This window comes from Lissotriton helveticus, chromosome 9 (genome assembly GCF_964261635.1).
Source record: "Lissotriton helveticus chromosome 9, aLisHel1.1, whole genome shotgun sequence".
In the NCBI taxonomy this organism is placed as follows: domain Eukaryota; kingdom Metazoa; phylum Chordata; class Amphibia; order Caudata; family Salamandridae; genus Lissotriton; species Lissotriton helveticus.
Window position 1 is genome coordinate 886564625 of NC_136070.1, and position 21985 is coordinate 886586609.

General features: G+C 42.2%; 1 protein-coding gene across 1 annotated transcript in view; it reads left to right on the forward strand.

The window, feature by feature from the left end:
• Positions 1-21985, forward strand: part of LOC144781956 (cytochrome P450 2G1-like) — a 288870-nt gene that overhangs the window by 130021 nt on the left and 136864 nt on the right. The window contains exon 4 of the mRNA XM_078661046.1: positions 9210-9370. Coding sequence (XP_078517172.1) covers positions 9210-9370 — 161 coding nt within the window. The remainder of the gene's footprint in view (positions 1-9209; positions 9371-21985) is intronic.

Consider the following 21985-nt stretch of genomic DNA (forward strand, 5'->3'; position numbering starts at 1 on the left):
CCATGGTTTAGATGGTTTTCTTGGACAGGTCAATTTTTCCTCTCCAGTTGCACTTTGAGAAATAGATTAAGCTCCTTTTTAAAAAGCTGGACCAACTGGAGAACGATTCTAGATGATCAAACCTCACAATCGTTGGGGTTCCCGAAAGTAAGTAAGACAGTGTGGGACCAATTGCATATGTGGTGTCTCTGTTAATGTCCTATGTCCTCCAAGAATTGTCATAGGATTTGACTATCAGTCGAAAGCTAAATACCCGCGTACTACCTTGGTTAACTTTGGGGGCCATCAGATTAAAGAAAAGAACTACTTAAAAATATCAAGGAAGAATCATTTGCTATGGAAAATAATTTACTTTTTGGCTGTTCTTCGATATGACTTTTGAAACAGGTTAGCGTTGAAGGGAATTTAAGAGAATATTGTGCCATTTAATACAGCAGGGGCCTGGCCTATATAGTGCAAATGGCAGAGTTGAAAGTATTGCATAAAGAATATTTTTGTCTGTTTTCTTGGACAGTACAGGCACTGGCCTTCTTGGCTGAGATAAATCGAGAGTCCCTTCCTGTTTGAGCTGTGGGGAGTTTGAGGGTCACTTGTTCTGTTTTGAGTATTAAAACTTTGAAACAATGGGTGCTTAACACAGAGTGGGCTTGATGTTAGGAGGAATGTGGGCGCTATTTAAGGGGGCTAGGATCTCTGCCGGAAATTGGATATTGATAACACCCTGTCATGGTGTTGGTTGCCCCAGGTTATAGGGGAGGGCGCTTGCGGTGGGAGGAAAGATGTTTCTAATGCTGTGGCAAGGGAGGGATGGGTGGAGGATTGTGGGTGTTGATGTGTGCATTGAGAAGAAAGGTGGTAAAATATATATTTTTTTATTATAAGATTTTGGAAAAAGACTTTGGGGCTCATTTTGATGGCGGAAAAATATCCAGCGCCAGGCCGGCTGTGATTGTTCCGCCATTGTCATGAGATCTACCCCCCACCACCACATTGTGATGGCGGTGGGTATCGCGGCAGATGGAAAGTCTGTCTGTCGCTTTTACAGCGGTAGCAATCATCACGATTGCCTGGTGGAGCGGTCAGAATGCTCACAATGGCGGCGGAGTCTAGCAGACTCCACTTGCGCAATTATGATGCTGGTGGAAGCCAGCCTTTCCGTGGCAGTTGAACTGCCTTTGAAAGGCTGGTGGAGAATGTCTTCAGGGGCCAATTGCGGGACCCCCTTGTGTTGGGGGAGGTGTGGGTGCACTGGGGGGGTACCCATGGTACCACCCTACATTTCACTGCACCAAGTAACAGGCACAGCGTAGTGCCTGCCAAATAGTGCAGTGAAATGCACAACATGCTCTTTTTAACATTGCTATAAACCAAACAAAAGAAAGTGCCGGACAGTCTGAATGAATACAAACAAATGCACACCTAGTATAATTAATTGCTAGGCGGACAAACCATTTGTGATTGATCACTTGTATTTTTATGAAAAAGTTTTTTTGAAACGTTTTTTTGGCATCAAGGGATGCACACCACATTCACAGAAGTACACAAATGCATTGAAACCAAAAACAATACATAAAATTACAATGTACACATATAACAATTGTGATTACAAAAAACAACTGTGCTATGCCTCAAAATATAACGTTGTGCTGAGGCACCAATCCTGAATACAAAATGAACAAGTGGACAGAAAAATAAAATACTAGCCTACTTGTTTCCACCACCACTAGATACGTATTAATTTTGACATGTGGTACAACGGAATAGGAACACACAAAACTAAGCGGAAGTGTAGAATTTGTGCGAATTATGTTCCTATTGTGCCCTGGTATTTGCAGTATCTGGGTGGAGTAGGACGCCGACGCGTTTCGAACCCATTGAATAAGTTGAGGGTTCTCCTCAGGACAAGGATTGGGGGGTCGTTGTTGCTTGTACTGGAATGTCAGGATACTCCCTGTGGGTATTCCCTTGATGGGTACAACACTAAAAAGTGTATGGGGTGCCGATGTGCATAAAATCAAAGATTACGAGGATTATGCCTTGTTGGGTAGACGTTCGTGACGTCAGTTCCTTGCAGCTTGTGTGTCCGACGTGTAGACCGATTGAATCGTCAAAAATTTTCTGAACTGCAGCGGCGGCTGCCGCTCGAGTTCGTGCACAGTCACGAACGTCTACCCAACAAGGCATAATCCTCGTAATCTTTGATTTTATGCACATCGGCACCCCATACACTTTTTAGTGTTGTACCCATCAAGGGAATACCCACAGGGAGTATCCTGACATTCCAGTACAAGCAACAACGACCCCCCAATCCTTGTCCTGAGGAGAACCCTCAACTTATTCAATGGGTTCGAAACGCGTCGGCGTCCTACTCCACCCAGATACTGCAAATACCAGGGCACAATAGGAACATAATTCGCACAAATTCTACACTTCCGCTTAGTTTTGTGTGTTCCTATTCCGTTGTACCACATGTCAAAATTAATACGTATCTAGTGGTGGTGGAAACAAGTAGGCTAGTATTTTATTTTTCTGTCCACTTGTTCATTTTGTATTCAGGATTGGTGCCTCAGCACAACGTTATATTTTGAGGCATAGCACAGTTGTTTTTTGTAATCACAATTGTTATATGTGTACATTGTAATTTTATGTATTGTTTTTGGTTTCAATGCATTTGTGTACTTCTGTGAATGTGGTGTGCATCCCTTGATGCCAAAAAAACGTTTCAAAAAAACTTTTTCATAAAAATACAAGTGATCAATCAGAAATGGTTTGTCCGCCTAGCAATTAATTATACTAGGTGTGCATTTGTTTGTATTCATTCAGACTGTCCGGCACTTTCTTTTGTTTGGTTTATAAGAGTGGTCCAAGCCGGTCAGAGACAGGACCCAGCCTTTCCCTCTTCCCTGCGCTTTTTAACATTGCGGCGGTGCTGCTGTCAGCAGCCACCGCCACAATGTTAAAGGTGCGGAATCCGACCGCAGTGGTGGCGGGCCCATCATAATTGTATATGTGGGACCGCCGCAAGCATGGCGGTCGGACCCCATCACCGCTACAGTGGCGGGCGGCCCAAGTCCACCCTCCATCGTAATGAGCCACTTTGACTTTACTAACCCGAGAGGAGACCTAGGGGTTCTTTATGATGGCGGGCGGGCAACTGTAACGGTACATGGGACCGACCACCAGAGGTGCGGCGGTCCTGCCATGGCAATCAAGATGCCACAGTGGTGGTGGCATCCCGCATATATTGGATTGCGGCAGGCGGTGCTGGAAGCAGCACCCGCCACTATGAAATATATGCATGTTGTGGATTGGCATGAACAATGTGACAGGCACCACACGGTGCCGGCCACCTTGTCCACGCCAATGTTGGGGTGTACCATAGGTACCCCCCAAGTGCAGCCCCCCACCCACCTGGGGGCCCACAACTGGCCCCTGAAGCGAAAACCGCATTCCTTTCCTTGGAAAGGCATTGAAAATGCCACATGCTAATATGGATGGCATTGTCTACAAGGCACCGCCACCATATTATGGGCCTTTTCGGCCAGGTAGGCAATCAGGATGATTGCCTACCGGCGAAAAAAGCGGCAGATGGTCTTTCCATCCGCCCTGGTACCCCCGCCATGCTAATGTGGCGGGGGTAAAAGGCTGTCCGGTGGGGTATGTTGGCCGGCAGATCGCCACCGCTGGTCGGGCGGAGGCGATCCGCCCGCCATGCTAATGGACCCGCTAGTTAGAAGCAGTTAACAGGTTAGCTATGCAAGGTGAAAAAGGAAAACCCAGTGAGAGTTGATTGGGCTGATTAGGATATTCACAATTTGTCTACACTTTAAGCACTTTATAAGATGAACCCTTTTGGCTGCATATCAGTCAGGTAAGTGGCTTTGCTTTGGGGTTATTGCTGCCAAAATACGATGCACTTTAGACTTAAGCACTTTTCTCTTTATTGGATTTATTTGAGGGCAGATTGATTGTATTTGTAAGAGAGCAGATGACTTACGACCAGGTGCGATTGTTTGTGGATTTGCACAGAGGGAGTTATTAGACAAATATTAGTATGTCACAAGTTAATATCTTTATGGATTTTGTGAAAAGGAGGTTTTGGTGAAAGCGTTTTCATTTAATGTTAATGAGTTGAATAATGGAAGGAAAAAGCAGACAGTAGAAACCTGGATTAAGGGGCATAATCTGATGGCAATTTCCCTGCAAGAAACCCATATTCCCTCCAATGTGTTAAACATGTTTCTTATGTTTAAAGCTTTGGTGGGGTTAAATGCTTTTCCTCAGGTGGTGTGGCACACAGAGGGGTAGCGATTTATGTTAACAAGAATGTTACATTAATATAAATACATGTCATGCCAATACTGGAGGACGATGTTGCTGGGTGAACTGTTTGATAAACTTAATTCAATTGAGATTAGTAAATGTCAGTGCACCCATTAAGGATGACCCAGGTCCTTTTTGTAGGATGTATCAATCATTAGCCACAGTTGAAGGGAAATCATTATAGGACATGATTTGAATTTTCCTGCTAAAGCCAGGGTTTGATAATAAGACGAGTAATAAGAAGGAACACAATCCTAAAACAGTGAAAGTCCTTGTGGAGTTTATAAGAATTTATGGACTAACTGATCCCTGGAGTACAGCGTTTTCAGATAGAAAGGAGATTACTTGCTTCTCTGGTAGATGCAAAACTTCAATTCGTAGTGATTTCTTTTTGGCCTCATTCATAGCTAGGTTTAAACATGCAAATATGATACCGAATGGGTTTTCTGACCATTCTGCTCTAGAGCTTTGGATATTAAGGAGAGAATGGGTACCCAAACGACAAAGATAGGTGATTAAAAAAATTATTGTGGAGGATGAGAGCTGGATTGGAGCATGGTAAGTGGAAATTGTAAGTTATGTTTTAAATAAGAGTACAGCATCAACTAGCATGGTATGGGATGCCATGAAATGTTTTGTGCAAGATTTTTTGAAATCTAGATTCAGATCATTTTAAAATATTGAAAAAGGATAGAGTTCAATTGGATAGCCAAATTAATAAGTATAAGGAATTTATGAGGTTGGAATTAAAAGAGAATAGCAAAGCATTTGAAGAAGCACAATTGGCTCTTCAGGAGTTTTATTTTATTAAGAATTATGTGAAAACAAACTCTACTTATCTGCAAAAAATATATAAAGAGTGTGACTTTTCTGTGATGCTTTTGGCGTGGCAGACTCATGAGCAGAGTGTAAGAAATACTCTTAGCTCTGGGAAATACCCTAGAACAGAGACATTATACACCTCTAAGGATGCAAATTGATATTATCATTTTAGAATATTTTTAAAAATTTTGTAGTATCTCTCCTATTATAAATAGGGTTGAATTGGCTTGGTTTATAGATGGTCTTTCTCTTAAAGGCTGCAAGGCTTGTGTAACTGTTCTGTGGAATGTCCTTTAAATAGCTGAGTCTTGATGTTGGATCACAGTTCTCTTCCCCATATGTGGCGACCATGATAATCTGCTATCAAGCATTATGCCCAAATACTCAAATCTGGAGATTCGCCCTAGTTATTCACTACCCAGGGACAAAGCATTCTTTAATGTATTTTGTGGTCTGACTGTCATAAAGTTGTTTTTTGAGATATAAATCTCAACGCCCTTAGCAAAAAGCAATAAAATTTAGTAACAGCTTTTGAAGACCCATCGAATTCTGAGAGATTAATAGGGTGCCATCAGCAAAAAAGAATGCGGGCACCCTGGCCTCGTCCAAATTAGGTGCATCTATGTTCCCTTGTACAAGAGCCTCCACTACTTTGTTGATGGATAGGGAAAAGAGGGTAGGGGCCAGGATGCACCCTTGACTCACTCTCCTTTTTATTGGGATTCTATCAGTCAGTTTCCCTCCTGGACCCCAGCAAACCTAGGCATAATTGTCCTGGTGGAGGCTAATTATCTGGCCAAGAAGGGCACATTGGTCCCCAAGTTCCTTTAAGGATGCCCAGGGCAGCCCCCTGGGGACAAGGTCATAAGTAAGAGAAAGAGAGAATGTACTCTCTGGGCACCACGAGAAAATTCAGCAAATTAAGGACTCTATTTTTCGCAAGCTAAGGGAATTGGATTGGGGATATTTTTGAGTGGGGTGGCAGGGAACGGGATTGATTACATGTATTTATATTTCGTTTTTTAATATCTGTTAGGATATTCTTTGGGAATCCTCTGGTTTTGACAACATTGGTCGTTTTTCTTGTTGAAATGAATCTGTTGTATTGTGATGATGAATGTTGTGCTGTTTTTCTGATTATAAAAAATGAAGAAAGAAAAATAATTCTCTCTTCTTGGACAGGTGCAATAATGAGGCAAATATAAAAAATGGGCAATACTGCACTGCCATAAACATGACTCTCTAATTAGCTTAATTGATATAGCCGTTAAAGTCTATTTTTAGAAAAGCTAAAACATTCAGTAGAAGTAAAAGGCCTACTCCCATTGGAACAGTTAGAGAGGGTTATGCAACTATCAACCACTGTTTAAGCTTATGGGTTTTAGTAAAGAAAGCAATTGACGAAAAAGGAAAATTTATTTGGTGTATGGTTGGTGTTGCACAGAGTTTAGAGCAGCATTTAACTTGGTAGATTGCAATATTAAATGGGAAAAGCTGTTGAAAAGCATCAATTTTGCTTTATTGCCAATTTTGAGCTAATTTTTTGGATAACTGTCTACGGTAGGAATAGATAATGAAGGCTTCTTATTGGATGAAAATCGGCTATGGCAGGGATGAGTATTAGCCCCTACCTTACTCTCTATTTTAAGTCAGTTTAACTGCAGTGTTTGTTGGTGTAAATTTATGCTTGCCAAAACTAGGCGCGATTTACATTCCGTGCCATCTGTATGGTGATGATCTGGTTTTAATGTATCGAAGGCAAATTGGTTTTCAAGGAAAGGTACAGGCATTTGATTGGTACTGCAGGCAAAAACTGTTTAATAGTACATTTAGATAAAATAAAAGCTCTAGCCTTTGGTGTAAAGAGGTGCAACTGTACTTGTTTTAAAAGAATGTCTAACTTAGGGAGGTGAGCAACTATACATGCATAGGTGTTCTATTTGATACAAATTCAAATGTGGGATTATGAGAAATGAGAGGCATGTCAACAGTAAGGTTTATGTAAATGTAATAATAACTATGGTGGACATTTTATGATATTGTTAATGAAGGCACATCATGCAAAGGTCCTACCCCAGGTACTTTATGATGTAGAGAGTTATTATATCTGAATGGCTCTCTCGGCCTGGAACAGGTGTAAGGAGTGGTGCTTGAAATAGTTGTTTGCACTCCCAAGAGGAGCGATGCTTCAGTTTTGAAGACATTTAAGTGCAACTAATCCATGGTTGGAACTAGCTTCGCAAAAAACGTTGTGATATTGGAATACATTGCTGCTATTTACCAGTAAGAAAATATCTACTATTTGTGTATATGAATTATAAAATTTTAAAAAGTAAAGAAATGTATGTTTGTCCACCATAAAAGGGAATCATGATGTTGTCTTTGTAAACCTGGAAGCCCCTTTATCGCGCACGAAGTTTGAGCTGAAATATTGGCCCGCAGTTGTATCACAGCTAAGAGATGCTGATTATGTAAATGTTAAGCAGGCAGAATTAAGGGTATTTAACACTCACTGAAGGCGAAAAAATCCCATATCTAAATAAATTATCCAATCATAGAATGAGAAGTGTGATTTTTGAATTACACATTGATCTTAATTCTTATTATTTGTATCAATCTATTGTTAATGTGTAGTAAAGGGTACTGTGGTTTTTCAATTGGAAGAAAATGTATGATTAAGGATATTTCCCTACATTGTAAATTTTTACTTTGTATTCAAAGGTTTTAACTAAACCGGCAGTTTTAAAATGTGATAGTGTTTCAAGCATATGATCAACAAAGTCTAGCAGAGATGCCTTATTTTGATGTGTTTTGTCCAATAAAAAGTTATCTGATAAAATTATATATCATTGTATTTTAATAATTTACTTGATTGTATGTATGTAATGTTCTATTCTTTTGTACGTAATTTATGAGAGTATTGCCTTAATAAACTAATGAATACAAAAAATACAGTTTAGAACTCTAAATGTGCTGAAATTAAACACTATGTGGGTCATTAGAATGGCGGGCGGACTTTGCCCGCTCGCCATCCTCGTGGTAATAGGGACCGCCCGCCATAAGGGCGGGGGTCCCGTGGGGGGTATTATGATGTGCCCGCCACAGTGGCGGGCACATCCTGTATTTTTAGCATTGTGGCAGGCGGTGCTCTCTGCACCGCCCGCCACAATGCTAAAAATGCATTTCAGCATTTGCATATACAAAGCGGCAGGCACAGCTCGGTGCCTGCCGCTTTGTAAATGCAAATGAAGGGGGTACCGTGTGCACCCCCCATCTCTCCCGCAGGGGGCCCCCAGAGTGAAGATTGCATGCCAAAGGCACCTAAATACAACCATCATAATATGGCTGGCGGTGTCTGATAGACACCGCCACCATATTATTCCTTTTGCGCCCCGGCCGCAAGGCGACCGGGGCGGAAAAGCGGCGGACGGTCTTTCCGTCCGCCGAGGACCCCCCGCCATACTAATATGGCGCGGGAAACTAGTGTGGATGTCGGGCGGATTGCCTCCGCCAGGCCAGCGGTGGCTACCGCCAGCCTGGTGGAGGCAATCCGCCCGACATCGTAATGGGCCCCTATGAATCGGGCATCTTGATGTGAATACCAAATAGGTTGGAAATCCCTTCCTGTAGGACTTTTCTTTGCCCCCTAACCCCTACCCTGCTCTTCTTCAGATTAAACAGAACAATTTATTTAATTCCTTTTTAATGACCAATACTAATCTTCTGCTAAAAATTACATGTAGTGCTCTTTTTTTCAATCTCACATCCAGCTTGTAAAACTCCAGTTGCCTTCCAGCGATTGTGGACCATATAGAAACATGAAATAAAACCAATAAACGAATTTGTTAACACCAGCCATTGGTGATCTTTAATGGGGAGGGTTAAACCAACAGTTATTTATTCATTACACTACTTTGAGGACCATATTTAGATTCCTAAGAAGTATAGATCTAGTTTAACATGAAATATGTAGCGCATTTAGTCAAGTGGCCTCCGTCATTTTGTTATCCTCTGATGAAATTATGTGAAAACAATGAACAATTTTGTTTTCTTGTTTTTTCCAGGTCAACCTTTTGACCCCACCTACTTTTTCAGTCGAACAGTCTCCAACATAATTTGTTCAGTTGTCTTTGGGAATCGTTTTGAATATGAGGATAAAGAGTTTCTTGCCTTACTTCGTCTCATCAATGAAAACTTTCGTCTTGTTAACTCTTCCTTTGCTACGGTAATCTCAATTTATATTTTGCAGTGCTTATTGTGTGTTATGGTCTCATGTTAGTAAATCAATTTGCTTCAACTTCCCAGATATTGTAAATCTTATGCAGACAAATAGGATCAGCCACCAAGCTCCCATGCATTTTCAGATATTCCCTACCCTACTGGCTCCCACAATTCTCAATTTGCTTCGGTCCCCTGTTATACTAGTCATCAAATGTTCCTTTTTTAATGCTCCTTTTGCTTGGGTGCAGACTCTAACCCGCTGCTAAGGGTTTTCTAATACTGGGAAACAGCTGTATCAGTTCAAATGCAAAATGCATAGTGTTGAGTTCATTTGAAAAGTAAAAAACTGCATTTCTAGACTTGCGGGCCAGAAAAGATGAAGGTTTGTGGCCAATAGCAAAAGTCCATCCTGTGTTCCACTCCAGTAGATGAACATAACACACTAGACTGGAATGGCCAAAACCTAAACCATGGAAACTGACTTTTTCACAGGAATTTGACATGAGGGAAAACTGCAGTAGTTGGCCCATGTTGAGCCAGCACTTGTGTCTAACCCTACCAACCTTGGATGTTTTTTTAAACTAGAGGATCATGGAATACAATGATATGTCACTAGCCTAGAGTCTACCACTTTCTGTAACCTGAATTCAGGTTGGGAAACCTGAGATAAAAGCATTATTTGCTCACCTTTATATGCTGAAAAACATAACAATTTGTGTCATAGCAAAAGTTATTCTCTCCTGCATACTAACTTTATCCTCATGAAAATAGTACAATATTATGTGTGTGAGCACAAGGGGTAACCAGAAAATTAACATGCTCCCCACTTTGAACTAAACTTCTGACAACACCAAATGGACAAAGCAAGGAAGTCCAACATTGTTAGACCAGTCCCTTCACTTGTTCATCCTCTCTTCCTTCCATCCTTTCATCCATCCATTCTTTTACCCATGCATGTTTTCCTCTTTCTATCCATTCATCCATTTAGCATTTAGTTCACATTTCAATCATCCATCCTCTAACTGTTCCATCCATTCATCCTTTCAACTTTCCATCCTTTTACTCATCCATTCTTTAACCATTCCATCCATCCTTCCATCCATCCATCTTTTCATCCATCCACCCTGTCAGCCATCCTTTTACCCACTCATCTTTTCTACTTCCTATCTATCCATCCATCCATTGTTTAGTTCACTAGTCGATCATCCATCCTTTTTCTGTCCTATCCATTCATCCTTTCCATACATGCAGTCGTTCTTCCAATGATCTTTCGATAACACATTAATAATCCATCCTTTTACTGATCTATCCGTTCATCCTTTTACCTGTCTGTAAATCCTTCCATCAACCTATCAATACATCCTTCCACCCTTTCTTCCATCCTTAGAACTGTTCCTTTCACACCTCAATATATCCTTTCTTTCATCCTTCCGACTATCCAGCATTGCACCCTATCTCCCTTTGTTCTTTTCACCTTACCTCCCTTCCACTTTTCCTTTTACCTTGCCTTTCGTCCATATTTTCTACCTTTCACATTTGACCTTTTCTTCCTTCGTCCTTCTTTTCCAGTTTCTTACTTAACATTGTTGTTTTCTTACCTTTTTCTTCCCCCTAGCTCTGTTTGCTGCTGTATTTCCTTTTTAGATTTTTTCTTCATTTCTTCCTCCTTCATCGAACGTGGCTCACATAGCAGCCTTTCTCTGCAGAGTGCAGACTTAGGAATCGAAAGACATGCAGAGAAGACCTTTAGCGGCCCACAGATTGTAAACATGGCTATTGGGTGGCTACCCCTCTCTTCAGCCTCTAAAGTGTGGATTAACAACGCCACTGGGTGAGCATATCATAAAGACCAACAACGAAGAAAAACATACCAATGTCAAGTAACTTTTTTAAGAATAACATTTTTTATTTCAAATAAATGTTATTACATTTTTATATATAAAAGAAAATTCACCAATCTAATATCCCTGGGAACTACCTGATATGCCATCCTTCCTCTCACCCTATTCTACCTCTCCCAATGTTCCCTCATCTTGCATGTTCTCTTTCTCTCATAACTCTTCTTTCTCCTTTTTTCTTTTGTTTGGATGTTGTATAATTTTAGCGTCTTTTTTATGTTTACTATGCAACATACTGCTGTTTATTTATGCTCATCCGACTTATGTTAGTGTACATGTACCTTACCTTTTGAGGAATATTATTTTTTCCAATTTTCCAAGTTAAAGGCTTCCTGGGTTGGCATGCACAATGGAAACTGTACCAAGTCAGATATTTTTTTTTATATAGAGCCAGAGATTTCCTACATGAATCCAAGAGGTTTTTCATGCACAGAATTGTAGTGCCTTGTGCGTTAACGATGTGAGGACCCATGTAGTTCCTGATGAACTCCGTAGAACTGTGACGTAAGTGTTCTGGTGTGACGAAGAGTTGATGTTTAGAAATTTGAGTTCGGAGTTACATGCAGTGGAATAAAGACATGTAATACCAAGCTTCGTGGGTGGTATATTCATTTATGAGTACCCAGGCTGGGGAGGATGCTATAACTGGTGATGACTTAGAGATACATTACCCGAAGATCCACAGTGCTCTCCCAGAGAGTTTGCTGTGGTCCAGCAAACTGCTCATGCCTGTCACACGTTTCTCAAAGTAAAGATCGATGTTTAGCATATGTGGAGTCAAAGTGCCACACCTGCCAGCGTGAAGCATTTGAAGATAACAAAAGCCTCACTGAGAAGTTTACTCTTCGTTAGCCGGATCCCTTCTAGTAAGGCTGTGAAAGAGGTACTGCACCACAACTCAACACTGAACTATGAATCATACCGGATGACAACGTTAAATTCTGCGATGATCAGGTACAAAACATGGTGGCCGCCGAGTCAAACGATATGCTAAGAAAGTAAACATTTCCTAGACACAGAAATGTTGAAAGGCAGTTACAACCAGGTATGTAAAAAGCAATGAGCAGCGACAACCAGGTGTAAAAGAATGCTGTGAGGAGAAGCAGAGAATGATAGAGAAACATTATAGGCAGTGATAATCAAACATACACTGAGTAAAGACAGCCATCCAGCATCAGCACCATATGCTACATCTCTAGCTGAAGTACGTGGGTTGTATTTAAGAAGGTGTTTAATCATGTCAGACTCGACTGCAAATGACGACCGGCATTCGGAAAAGTGGACTTTTTCATTGGCTGCTGAAAAGAGGACAAGATGAGGCGCTGCTGTTTTTCTGAAACCAGCACCTCCTTCGTAATACTAAAAAGCTAAATATTGGTAACAGATGGACTGCCTGGATAGTAATGTTTGATGATTTAATTGAGGCACTGGAAGAAACACACAAGAAGATTGTCATATACATTACAAGTCTTGCCACTGAAGAAGTTGAAGAGGTAATAAAGAAACTGCTGTGAACTGACGAAGTCACATACAAGGAAGTCAGAGAAGTGTTACATTTCAAGTTTAATCCAATGCCGAATGCCAATTACGGAAGATATTGTTCAGTCCGCAATGACAGAAAGCTGGCGAAAAAAGCACCAAATTTGCTGAGAGACTTACAATCATCAAACACTGTATGTTGAGTGAATTCATTGATGAAGAAGCTAGATGTCACTGAGTTATTGATGGATGTCTGTCAGATTATTTCAGACGATAAATTTTGATAGAAACCATTAAGTCTGGAGCAAATTCTTATGGCTGCTAGAGTTGAGGAACATCAACGACAAACAGCTGAGATGGAGGCCAGAGGTGCCCATAGTGAGTCAGTCATGAACATGAAAAGTAAGTAAAAACATAAAGCTAAAGGACACAAAGTTATATCTCCAAAACAAATGAAGAAACTTTGCTTCCAATGTGGATTTTTGTTTCCACATGAAGGCAAATGCCCCACGTTTGGACAAGTTTGCAAGGGCTGTGGGAAGGAGAACCACTTTGTAACGATTTGCAAGGCGAAGAAAAAGCTAAGTACGTGCCAACGGGAAAACAAAATGGAGGCCTGAACGTTCCAGAAGCGAAGTTTTACGAATGCTCACAAGGCCAAGTGGTAACATCAGTTCAGGCAAATCGACACCACGCAAAGTCGATCGTCATCTAAATCTTCGTCTAAGAGTTTTTCTTTTTCATTGTCTCATGACAGTGAAGAAGATGGATGTGTGATGTCAATGTTTACCTCAGAAAAATGTGTGCATGTTGGACTGGTTGGTTGCAGAAAAGAATAGAAGGCAAAGAGTAAAATCACAAAAGTCATTCAACCATTGTACAAAAATTACACTAAAAGTAAATGGTTGCTCCATACCTTTTATCATTGACAGTGGTGCATCAATAAACATTATGCCTGAGCAGAAATAAAATGAACTGCAACATTTACCAGTCCTACACTATTGAATACATGGTCTTACTTTTGTTTCTTGGGGCTCGAGAGACTCTTTCTGTGGTTTTCCCCTCTGACAGCGGAGCACTGCCTGCCCTAATCAGCGTTACCGCTCCCGACCCAGTTCCACCACCGCAGCAGTCCTCCCGCCGCCGCTACTTCCATCAGCGTCCACCGAGCGGAGGACTGCATCACCCAGGGGGCCGAGCGGCAGGAGGAGCCGCCAACGTCATCTCCCGGCACCCGCGGCGCTATTAATACAGCGCAATCTCGGCGGAGCGGGTGTCTTACTTTTGTTTCTTGGGGCTCGAGAGACTCTTTCTGTGGTTTCCCCCTCTGACAGCGGAGCACTGCCTGCCCTAATCAGCGTTACCGCTCCTGACCCAGTTCCACCACCGCAGCAGTCCTCCCGCCGCCGCTACTTCCATCAGCGGCCGCCGAGCGGAGGACTGCATCACCCAGGGGGCCGAGCGGCAGGAGGAGCCGCCAACGTCATCTCCCAGCACCCGCGGCGCTATTAATACAGCGCAACCCCAGCTCCGCGGGACGCCGGGCGAAGCCCGGGCCAAGGGCTGGCCCGTTTAAGCCCGTTAAAGACCGGGTAAGACTGGACTGGGCCACCTCCCTAACGTTTACGTTCATATTTACATACTTTGTCTACGCCTTTATTTTGCACACCTGTGCTTTTATTTATGTGCCAGCACAACACTACTTCTCCAGGACAAATGTTATTTATGTGCATTTGTACTAACGGGGCTACCGTATACTGCGAACCATGTCAACCAGAGGTACCAGGAGTAAAACTGCACAAAGTCTGGCACAGGTTTCTGGCCCGATTGATCAATTCATTACCAGGGCTAATGAAGATATCGACCAAGGCATATTGCTCCTGGACCGACGTGTTTCCCACGACTTGGACCAAGCAAGACGACAAGTTTCACATGACTTGGCCCATGCAAAACGGTCCTCTCTAGGCCCCTTGGCTCAAGCGCAAACTCCCATTCGTCAACAGGAGAGGGCCCCTGTAACAGAAATACGAGCAGAAATCCATGGTATGCCCAACTTGGTTAATTTGTCGGCATCCCCATCGTTGCTGGACTCACAGATAAGTCAGACTCTTGATGCAACGCCTGACATCTTTGCGAGTCCGGTTCGGGTGGACCCTGTACAGGCTCATCTAAGGGGGATAAGGGAGGGTGCCATTCCAAAGTGGAGTAAATCAAAGAAAAGAAAACATAATAAAGCAGCTAAACCACTGTCCAACACCCAGGGGGTGGGAAGTTCTATATCAAAGTCAACAGGACTTAACATCCAGCCGAATGAACGGATCACTGAAAATAACACAACTAACCCCCCCTCAAGTATCGAGGACCCCAATGATATTGTTAATAATACAGATGTTGAAATCATGGGTGAAGGCAGCAACCAATTATTGGCCAGGATTGAAGAACTTATTACGATCCAATTGCAGCCAATCCAAACGAGCCTTGCCATTATTGAGAAACAATTAGCAGCTGTGACTTCAACCCTGAAAATTCTAAACAATCCGAAGGGCCGAGGGGTGGTCACTGTAGGGGGCACAAAAAAAAAGATTGCCACTATCACGACAGGGCAAGGTACTAAAAACACACCTGTCGGATTGACAGACCCAAAATCAATGCCCTCCCAAGATACGACTAATAAGGTCCCTGATCCGCAAAAACCCCCAGCCCCTAAAAATGTTCCTACTAAAGTTGTCCCTAAAACTGTTGCCCCAAGCAATCAACCCTCGAAAATCCATCATATAGGAGAACGGGCTAAGGGTGGGGGAAGTCAGTCCACAATTCCCCCAATAAACCTCCCTCCTGAAGCAAGCCCATTTGTGGTCATTATGACGGGGGTTCCTGAGTTGAGTTACAACACTGAGGAGCCCATCTGGTCTTTAAAAAATAAAGTACAGCATTGGCTGAACATCAACAGACCATTGCCACAAAACTGTGTCAGCAGGATCAACATGGTGCGCAGGGTTCCTTGGATTGGCCACAAACTAAAAAAAAATCTGGGTGACTGTATCATAGTCAATTTTGAGGATCCCCGTGCTGTTGATCATATCTGCTCATGGGGCTCCTTGGCCAAGGAGGACGGAATATGCACCAAACGTTTATCGTTCTTTTACCCACCAGTAGCCCATAACATCGAAGGCCCGGATTGGTCCTGGAGCCAAGCGGGCAATTGGGACAGGGGTTGGAACCAAGTAGGCAACAGGCAGGAGGGAAGAGATTGGGCGGATTGCTGGGCAACGATAGGAGAGACACTGTGTTTAGGGAAGGATGGGGGGGTATACCAACCTGTAACAGATACAATTGCCTAGAGATGGTCGATTGACCATCATCGTGTATTGAGCAGGTTAGCGCAGGTCCATTAAATTTAGATGTTAAACTTGCGCAATCAGTCATAAGCTCTATTAACGACCGATCTCCTGAGACCACGAATAGTCCAACTGTAATTTCAATCCGACCCAACAAACCGTCTATTATTAACCCCTTCGATGCTGATGACGGAACCATTCCGTCATCAGTCACGGCTGAGCTGTGCTGATGACGGAACGGTTCCGTCACGACCGCGCCCTGTTCTGGAATGTCCAGCACAGGGCGCGGCTACGGCGCCGCGGTCAAGGTGTTAAATCCCCAGATAGCCTAGGGTCTCTAGCGACCAAGGCGGATGGCCCCACCACCGCCGAGGGGGAAATTGAACCCATTCAACCAGTGGAGATTCAGAATGACATGGAAGTTTCTGGAGGGTCTGATAGGCCAACGTTTAGAAGGAATTTACGAGTGGGAAAAAATAGTCCACCTACAAAAAGATACAGTTTGTCCCTACTATCTTGGAACATCGCGGGTCTTTCAAAAAAATCCAAGGACCCCACTTTCCTAAGCATTGTGGCCCAGTTTGATGTGATCTGTTTACAGGAGACCTGGGATAAGGGTGAGACTCATTTGGAGGGTTTTAGCACATACGCCGCCCCGGCATATAATTCGGGCAGAGGAAGATGTTCTGGCGGCCTTTCCACTTATTTTTCCAACTTGGCTAATCTGACAGTAACGAACCTGGACACCATAAGCCGTCCAGACAAATATAGGCATTTTTTTCAAACTTTCCACATTAAGGGGAGAGGGTCTCAGAGTTTGCTCTTAATCAATTTATACAACAACATCCCAAAAGAGGAGCAAAAGCTGGTTTTAGAAGAACTTAATGGAGTTATTAATAAGAGGCTGGGAACAGAGCAAACGGACATATGTTGCATAATAACAGGCGACTTCAATTGTCATTTGTGCGCCCAAAATGGGACAGAGTTGTGTGGCATAGTTGATCTAAAGGGTGATCCTTGCACGCATTTTGAACACTCTACCTTTGGTCATTTACTAAACACTATGATGCATGACCTGAATCTCGGATTTGCAAACGAGTTAAGCGATCCACAGGTAAACTTTGAACCTACATTTACTGGCCGGGGCCTAGTTTCCCTCATCGATTATATGCTGGTCTCCACCAATTACCATCACAGCATTCGGTCTTTTAATACCGAAAAAATCGCACTGAGTGACCATTATCCGATCAGTGCTATTTTTGACATGGGCCCCAGAGATAGTCAAGCTATGGACCTGGCAGAGGTGCTATACTGCCATGGGGTTTCTCTGGCAAGGTTTAACGGTTATGTAATTAAGTGGTGCTAAGTTAACCCTGAGAAGTTTATGCATGATCTAGTGTCTGACGACCCCAATCCCTTTATGATATGCCTTGAAGATAATCCCAATCCTTCAATGGTTGTAACAGCTTTTGGGGAAATTACATCTAAAATAAGCAGCTATCTAGTTAGAAAGAGTAAGAAATGTGACAGGGATAGAACAGTGGGCCGGTTCAGTTCTGGTTGCACCAAAGCACATCAACATCTAAAGGAAGTACTGAAGAAGGTACCAAGAGACAAAATTGAGGTTAGGGGGGCAAGAGCAGCCTATAAACTTGCGTTACACAAATGCAAATCGGAACTTAAGGAAGCGGCTTGGGAGGCCTTGCGAAAGGCTAGTGAACTAAGAGACAATACTATGTTCTGGAGAGAGGTTAATGCCCCTTTTTTTAATGACAGAGAAACAGACTCGATCGAGATCGCTATCGAAGAATCTGTTTGGGTCAATTATTTTACAGATTTGTTTAAGAAAGATGACCTGGGCAGCTTAGAAAATTCCATTCGAGCGGACTCATCCACACAGGGTCCTACACCAGTTGGTGCTCCTGTAAATGCCTTCCCACTAGAGATAGTTTTCACACTAGCAGAGGTTGAGCTGGCATTACAGGAAAGCTCTAAATCTAAAGCCCCAGGTCCTGACGGGGTTCCTATTGACATATATAAAGATAACATAGATCTCTGGGCACCGCTACTGACCAATGTTTTCAACAGCTATAACATCATTGGTTTCCCAACCACATGGCAGAAGGCAATTGTAGTGCCCATTTTTAAAAAGGGAAACCGTCAGGACCCCAAATGTTACAGGCCGATTTCCCTGTTAGATTCAATGATGAAAGTAGCCGGCCGAATCATGCTGAATAGACTGCAATCTTGGGCCAAGGATGTGGGTATCCTTTCCAGGTTTCAGTACGGATTAAGAGCAGGGTTGGGGACCATTGAGCAAGGTCTCAATTTGGCACTAATCATAGGGAAATATATGGCAGCTAAGAAAGGCAACCTCTTTATGACATTTGTCGACCTAAGCTCAGCCTTCGACTGCCTTAGTCACAAAGTTCTCTGGAATACATTGACTGAACTGGGGATTGATAAGTCCATTCTTGATTTTTTTAAGGAGCTTTACAGGGGGGCAGGCGCGAGGGTGCGACATGGGAGAAATGGGGAATGCACGGCAAAATTCCCCATTAAAAAAGGGGTGCGCCAAGGTTGTATATTGGCGCCACTCCTTTTTAATCTATATATCAATGGCGTGGCTGACCATCTAATGAAACTTGACGTAGATTACCCACAAATAGATGGTAGTGCTGTTCCAATTCTACTTTATGCAGACGATGCAGTCATCATGGTGAGAACACAGTTAGGCCTACAGAAAGCACTGACTAGCTTTTCCGATTTTATGAGGTTAAGAGGCCTAAACATAAATGTGGGAAAGACCTTCACCATGTGCTGCTCGTCGAAATCTAGTATCCAATGTAAAACTTTTTTAAATCAATCAAAGGTTAGCCAAACAAAAACATTTTCATATTTAGGCATTATGTTTAACTGTAGGGAAACATGGACATCTGCCATTTCTACCCACAACCTGGCTTTTTCTCGAGCCATCGGTGCATTGAAGCAATTCACAAACAAATTGGGTGGCAAACCAGTCCAAACCCTTCTTGATATTTATGCTGCAAAATGTGTATCTACAGCAACCTATGGCGCTGGCATATGGGGGATGGCGAACTGCCAGGAGATACAGACAAAGGAAAATGTTTTTTTCCGATATCTCTTGGCTGTTCCGAGGTCAACCCCTAGTACCATTTGTCATAAGGAGCTTGATAGGGTCCATATATCTGATCTAATCAAAATTAGCCCAATTATGTTGTGGCACAAGATATGGACCTCAGAAGACACCGTTTTTAACAGACTTATTATTGGTGACTGCATGAAATTAGAGGGGGTCAATAATATTATGTGGTTGTCCTACATCAGAAATTTCCTAACCACTTTAGTTCATCCAGAACTATTTGATTCCCCTATTTCATGTGAACCAATCTCTAAAAAGTCTCTCAAGAGAAGCTGCCTGGCCCCACTGGAAGACAGACGTGATCTGTCCGAGAGAGGCAAACCTAGTATCACACAACATCATCTTGTGTTACATGGACAGGGCCTACACCAATATTTATCCCCAGATCACTCGAGCTACACTAGATCGTTGCTATCTAGGATGGGAACAGACAGCTTTTTCAGACTGATAACTTTTCCGAATATAAATGATTGGTCTCGCAATTTAATTAATTGCCCATGTGATGACGTCTCAGTACAGTCCAATATACACTCTATTTTCTTTTGTAAATATTTTACTTGGGGAAGTAAAAGATATCTATTACCCCTTTTAAAATCATGGGGCTTGAGGCAGTGTAGACCTGCTCTGATTAAGTTGTATATGTTACAAGATGATCTGACTATTTTAGCAGCAGCAAAGTTTTTAAAATATGTAATTAGATGCAGATTGTCGATGCAATAGGGAGCGGCAGCTGTAAACCTTAACTAATTGTACATGATGTATTTTTAACTTATTGACGGCATTGTTTTGCATTTTAGGCCTGTGATGGCCTTTTATAACACCTGTTTAGTTTGTATAGTTTACAGCCTCTAGTATTTGTTACAGTGCGGCTTTTATGCTAAATTAGACTGTTTTTAACGCCCTATATGAAATAAATTGATTTTATATTTGTGTGTAACTGAAATGTTTAAATATGCTTATATGACTTGCTTTGTAAAGTCGAATAAAGCTACCTTTGAATTGAATTGAATTGAATACATGGTCTGCATCAACACCATTAAACAGTCAGGGTTCATTTGTAGCAACCATTAAAAACAAACAAGCACTGGTAATGCATGGGTTTCGCCTATGTGATGAATAAAATGCTGTTTTTTTCTGCCATCGTCCGGGACGAGGGAAAGAGGTCCCTGAGAAGTAACACGGGAGTGGAGTGGATGTGGCGCAGCAGCCAGAACTGCTGAATGGAGAGCTGGGTATCCCAGTTTGAGTCTTGGCAGCGCACCATACTGTGAATCTAGGCAAATCACTCTCTCCGGTTGATAAATTGCTATATAAATGTGCTGCAGGATGAAAAAGCAAAAAGAGGCAAAACTTTGAGAAAAAATAGTTCCACTAAAGTGGCGGTTAACAGTATTTTGGCTACAGTAAACTGATATTAGAAGCAGAATAGGAACAAGCATTTGTAAATGCAGGAAAATATGCTACAGCCAATAAAAAAAGGGAGGAAAAGTAAGTGGCACGCACAGGAACCAATGAAAAACCAGTAAAGAGAAGGACAGGATGTAAGCCACTTCTGAGTTTATATTAAATGCTATAGATTTCACAAGCAGAGCGCAAGCGCTGTGCTGGCAAAACCTAAAAAGACAAAAGTACAAGCACCCATTCATGTACTTCAAGGTACTGTGTCAAGTGCCAGTTTACTCAGTTTCAATACTACTGCTGATATCGGACTGATATCTGTGAACTACAACATGAGCTTCTCAACTTGAAATAGTAAGTCAATTCCTGTTGTTGTTTCAGGGCTTAGAAAAACTTAAGACCATGAAAGTGCAACTGCATATCAATGAGTAGCTCAATGATTTAGACGAGTTACATTCCATCTACAAGAAGCTGTTGAGACAGAGCTTAAGACATTACTAAAGTATGATATCATCGAGCGATCAACTGGTCCTACTCTGTGGGTTTTTCTCATAGTGGTAGTGCCCAAAAAGCACAGTGAAGGCGCTATATGCATCTGTGTTGACATGTGTCAAGCTAACAAGGCAATTGAAAGAGAGCAACCTCCTCGTCCGCACATTGCTGACACAGCTAAACGGTGCCAAAGTCTTCTCTTGCCTTGATCTGAACAAAGGATATCATCAATAGGAATTCAAAGAAATTCAAGTATAATACCACCTTTTTTTTACCCATATTGGCTTGTTAGGATATAAACAATTACATGTCGATGTGTCATCAGCTACAGAACGTTTTCAAGATGCCATTCAACATATCATACAACCAGTCATGCATGCTTTCAATTACAGTGATGATATTTTAGCTTTCGCAGCTACCCAAAAGGAACATGATTAAGCTCTTACACTAGTGTGACTTTTACTTGCTGATCAGGGTCTAACTTTGAATGCTGATAAATGTGAGTTCCAGAAACCAAAAGTTAATTTCTTCTGCCATATCTTTTCTAATGGGTTTATGGCGCCTGGCCCAGATAAAGTAAAACCTTTGTCAGCCACCAATCCCCCACAAGAAGTTACCATGTATTGTACATTCCTTGGCTTGGGCAGTTACTGTGTAGATACACATGTGACTTTTTGCCACAGCAAGTGCTCCCTTCAGAGACTTAACAAAAAGAAATGCTTTATTTTACTGGACATATGAATGTGAACAAAGTTTTAAGAAAGTGAAGCATGCAGTTGAGAACGTCTCTGAAATTACCTACTTTGATCTGAAGCTTCATACAGAGGTTGTTGTTGATAGAAGTTCAGTCG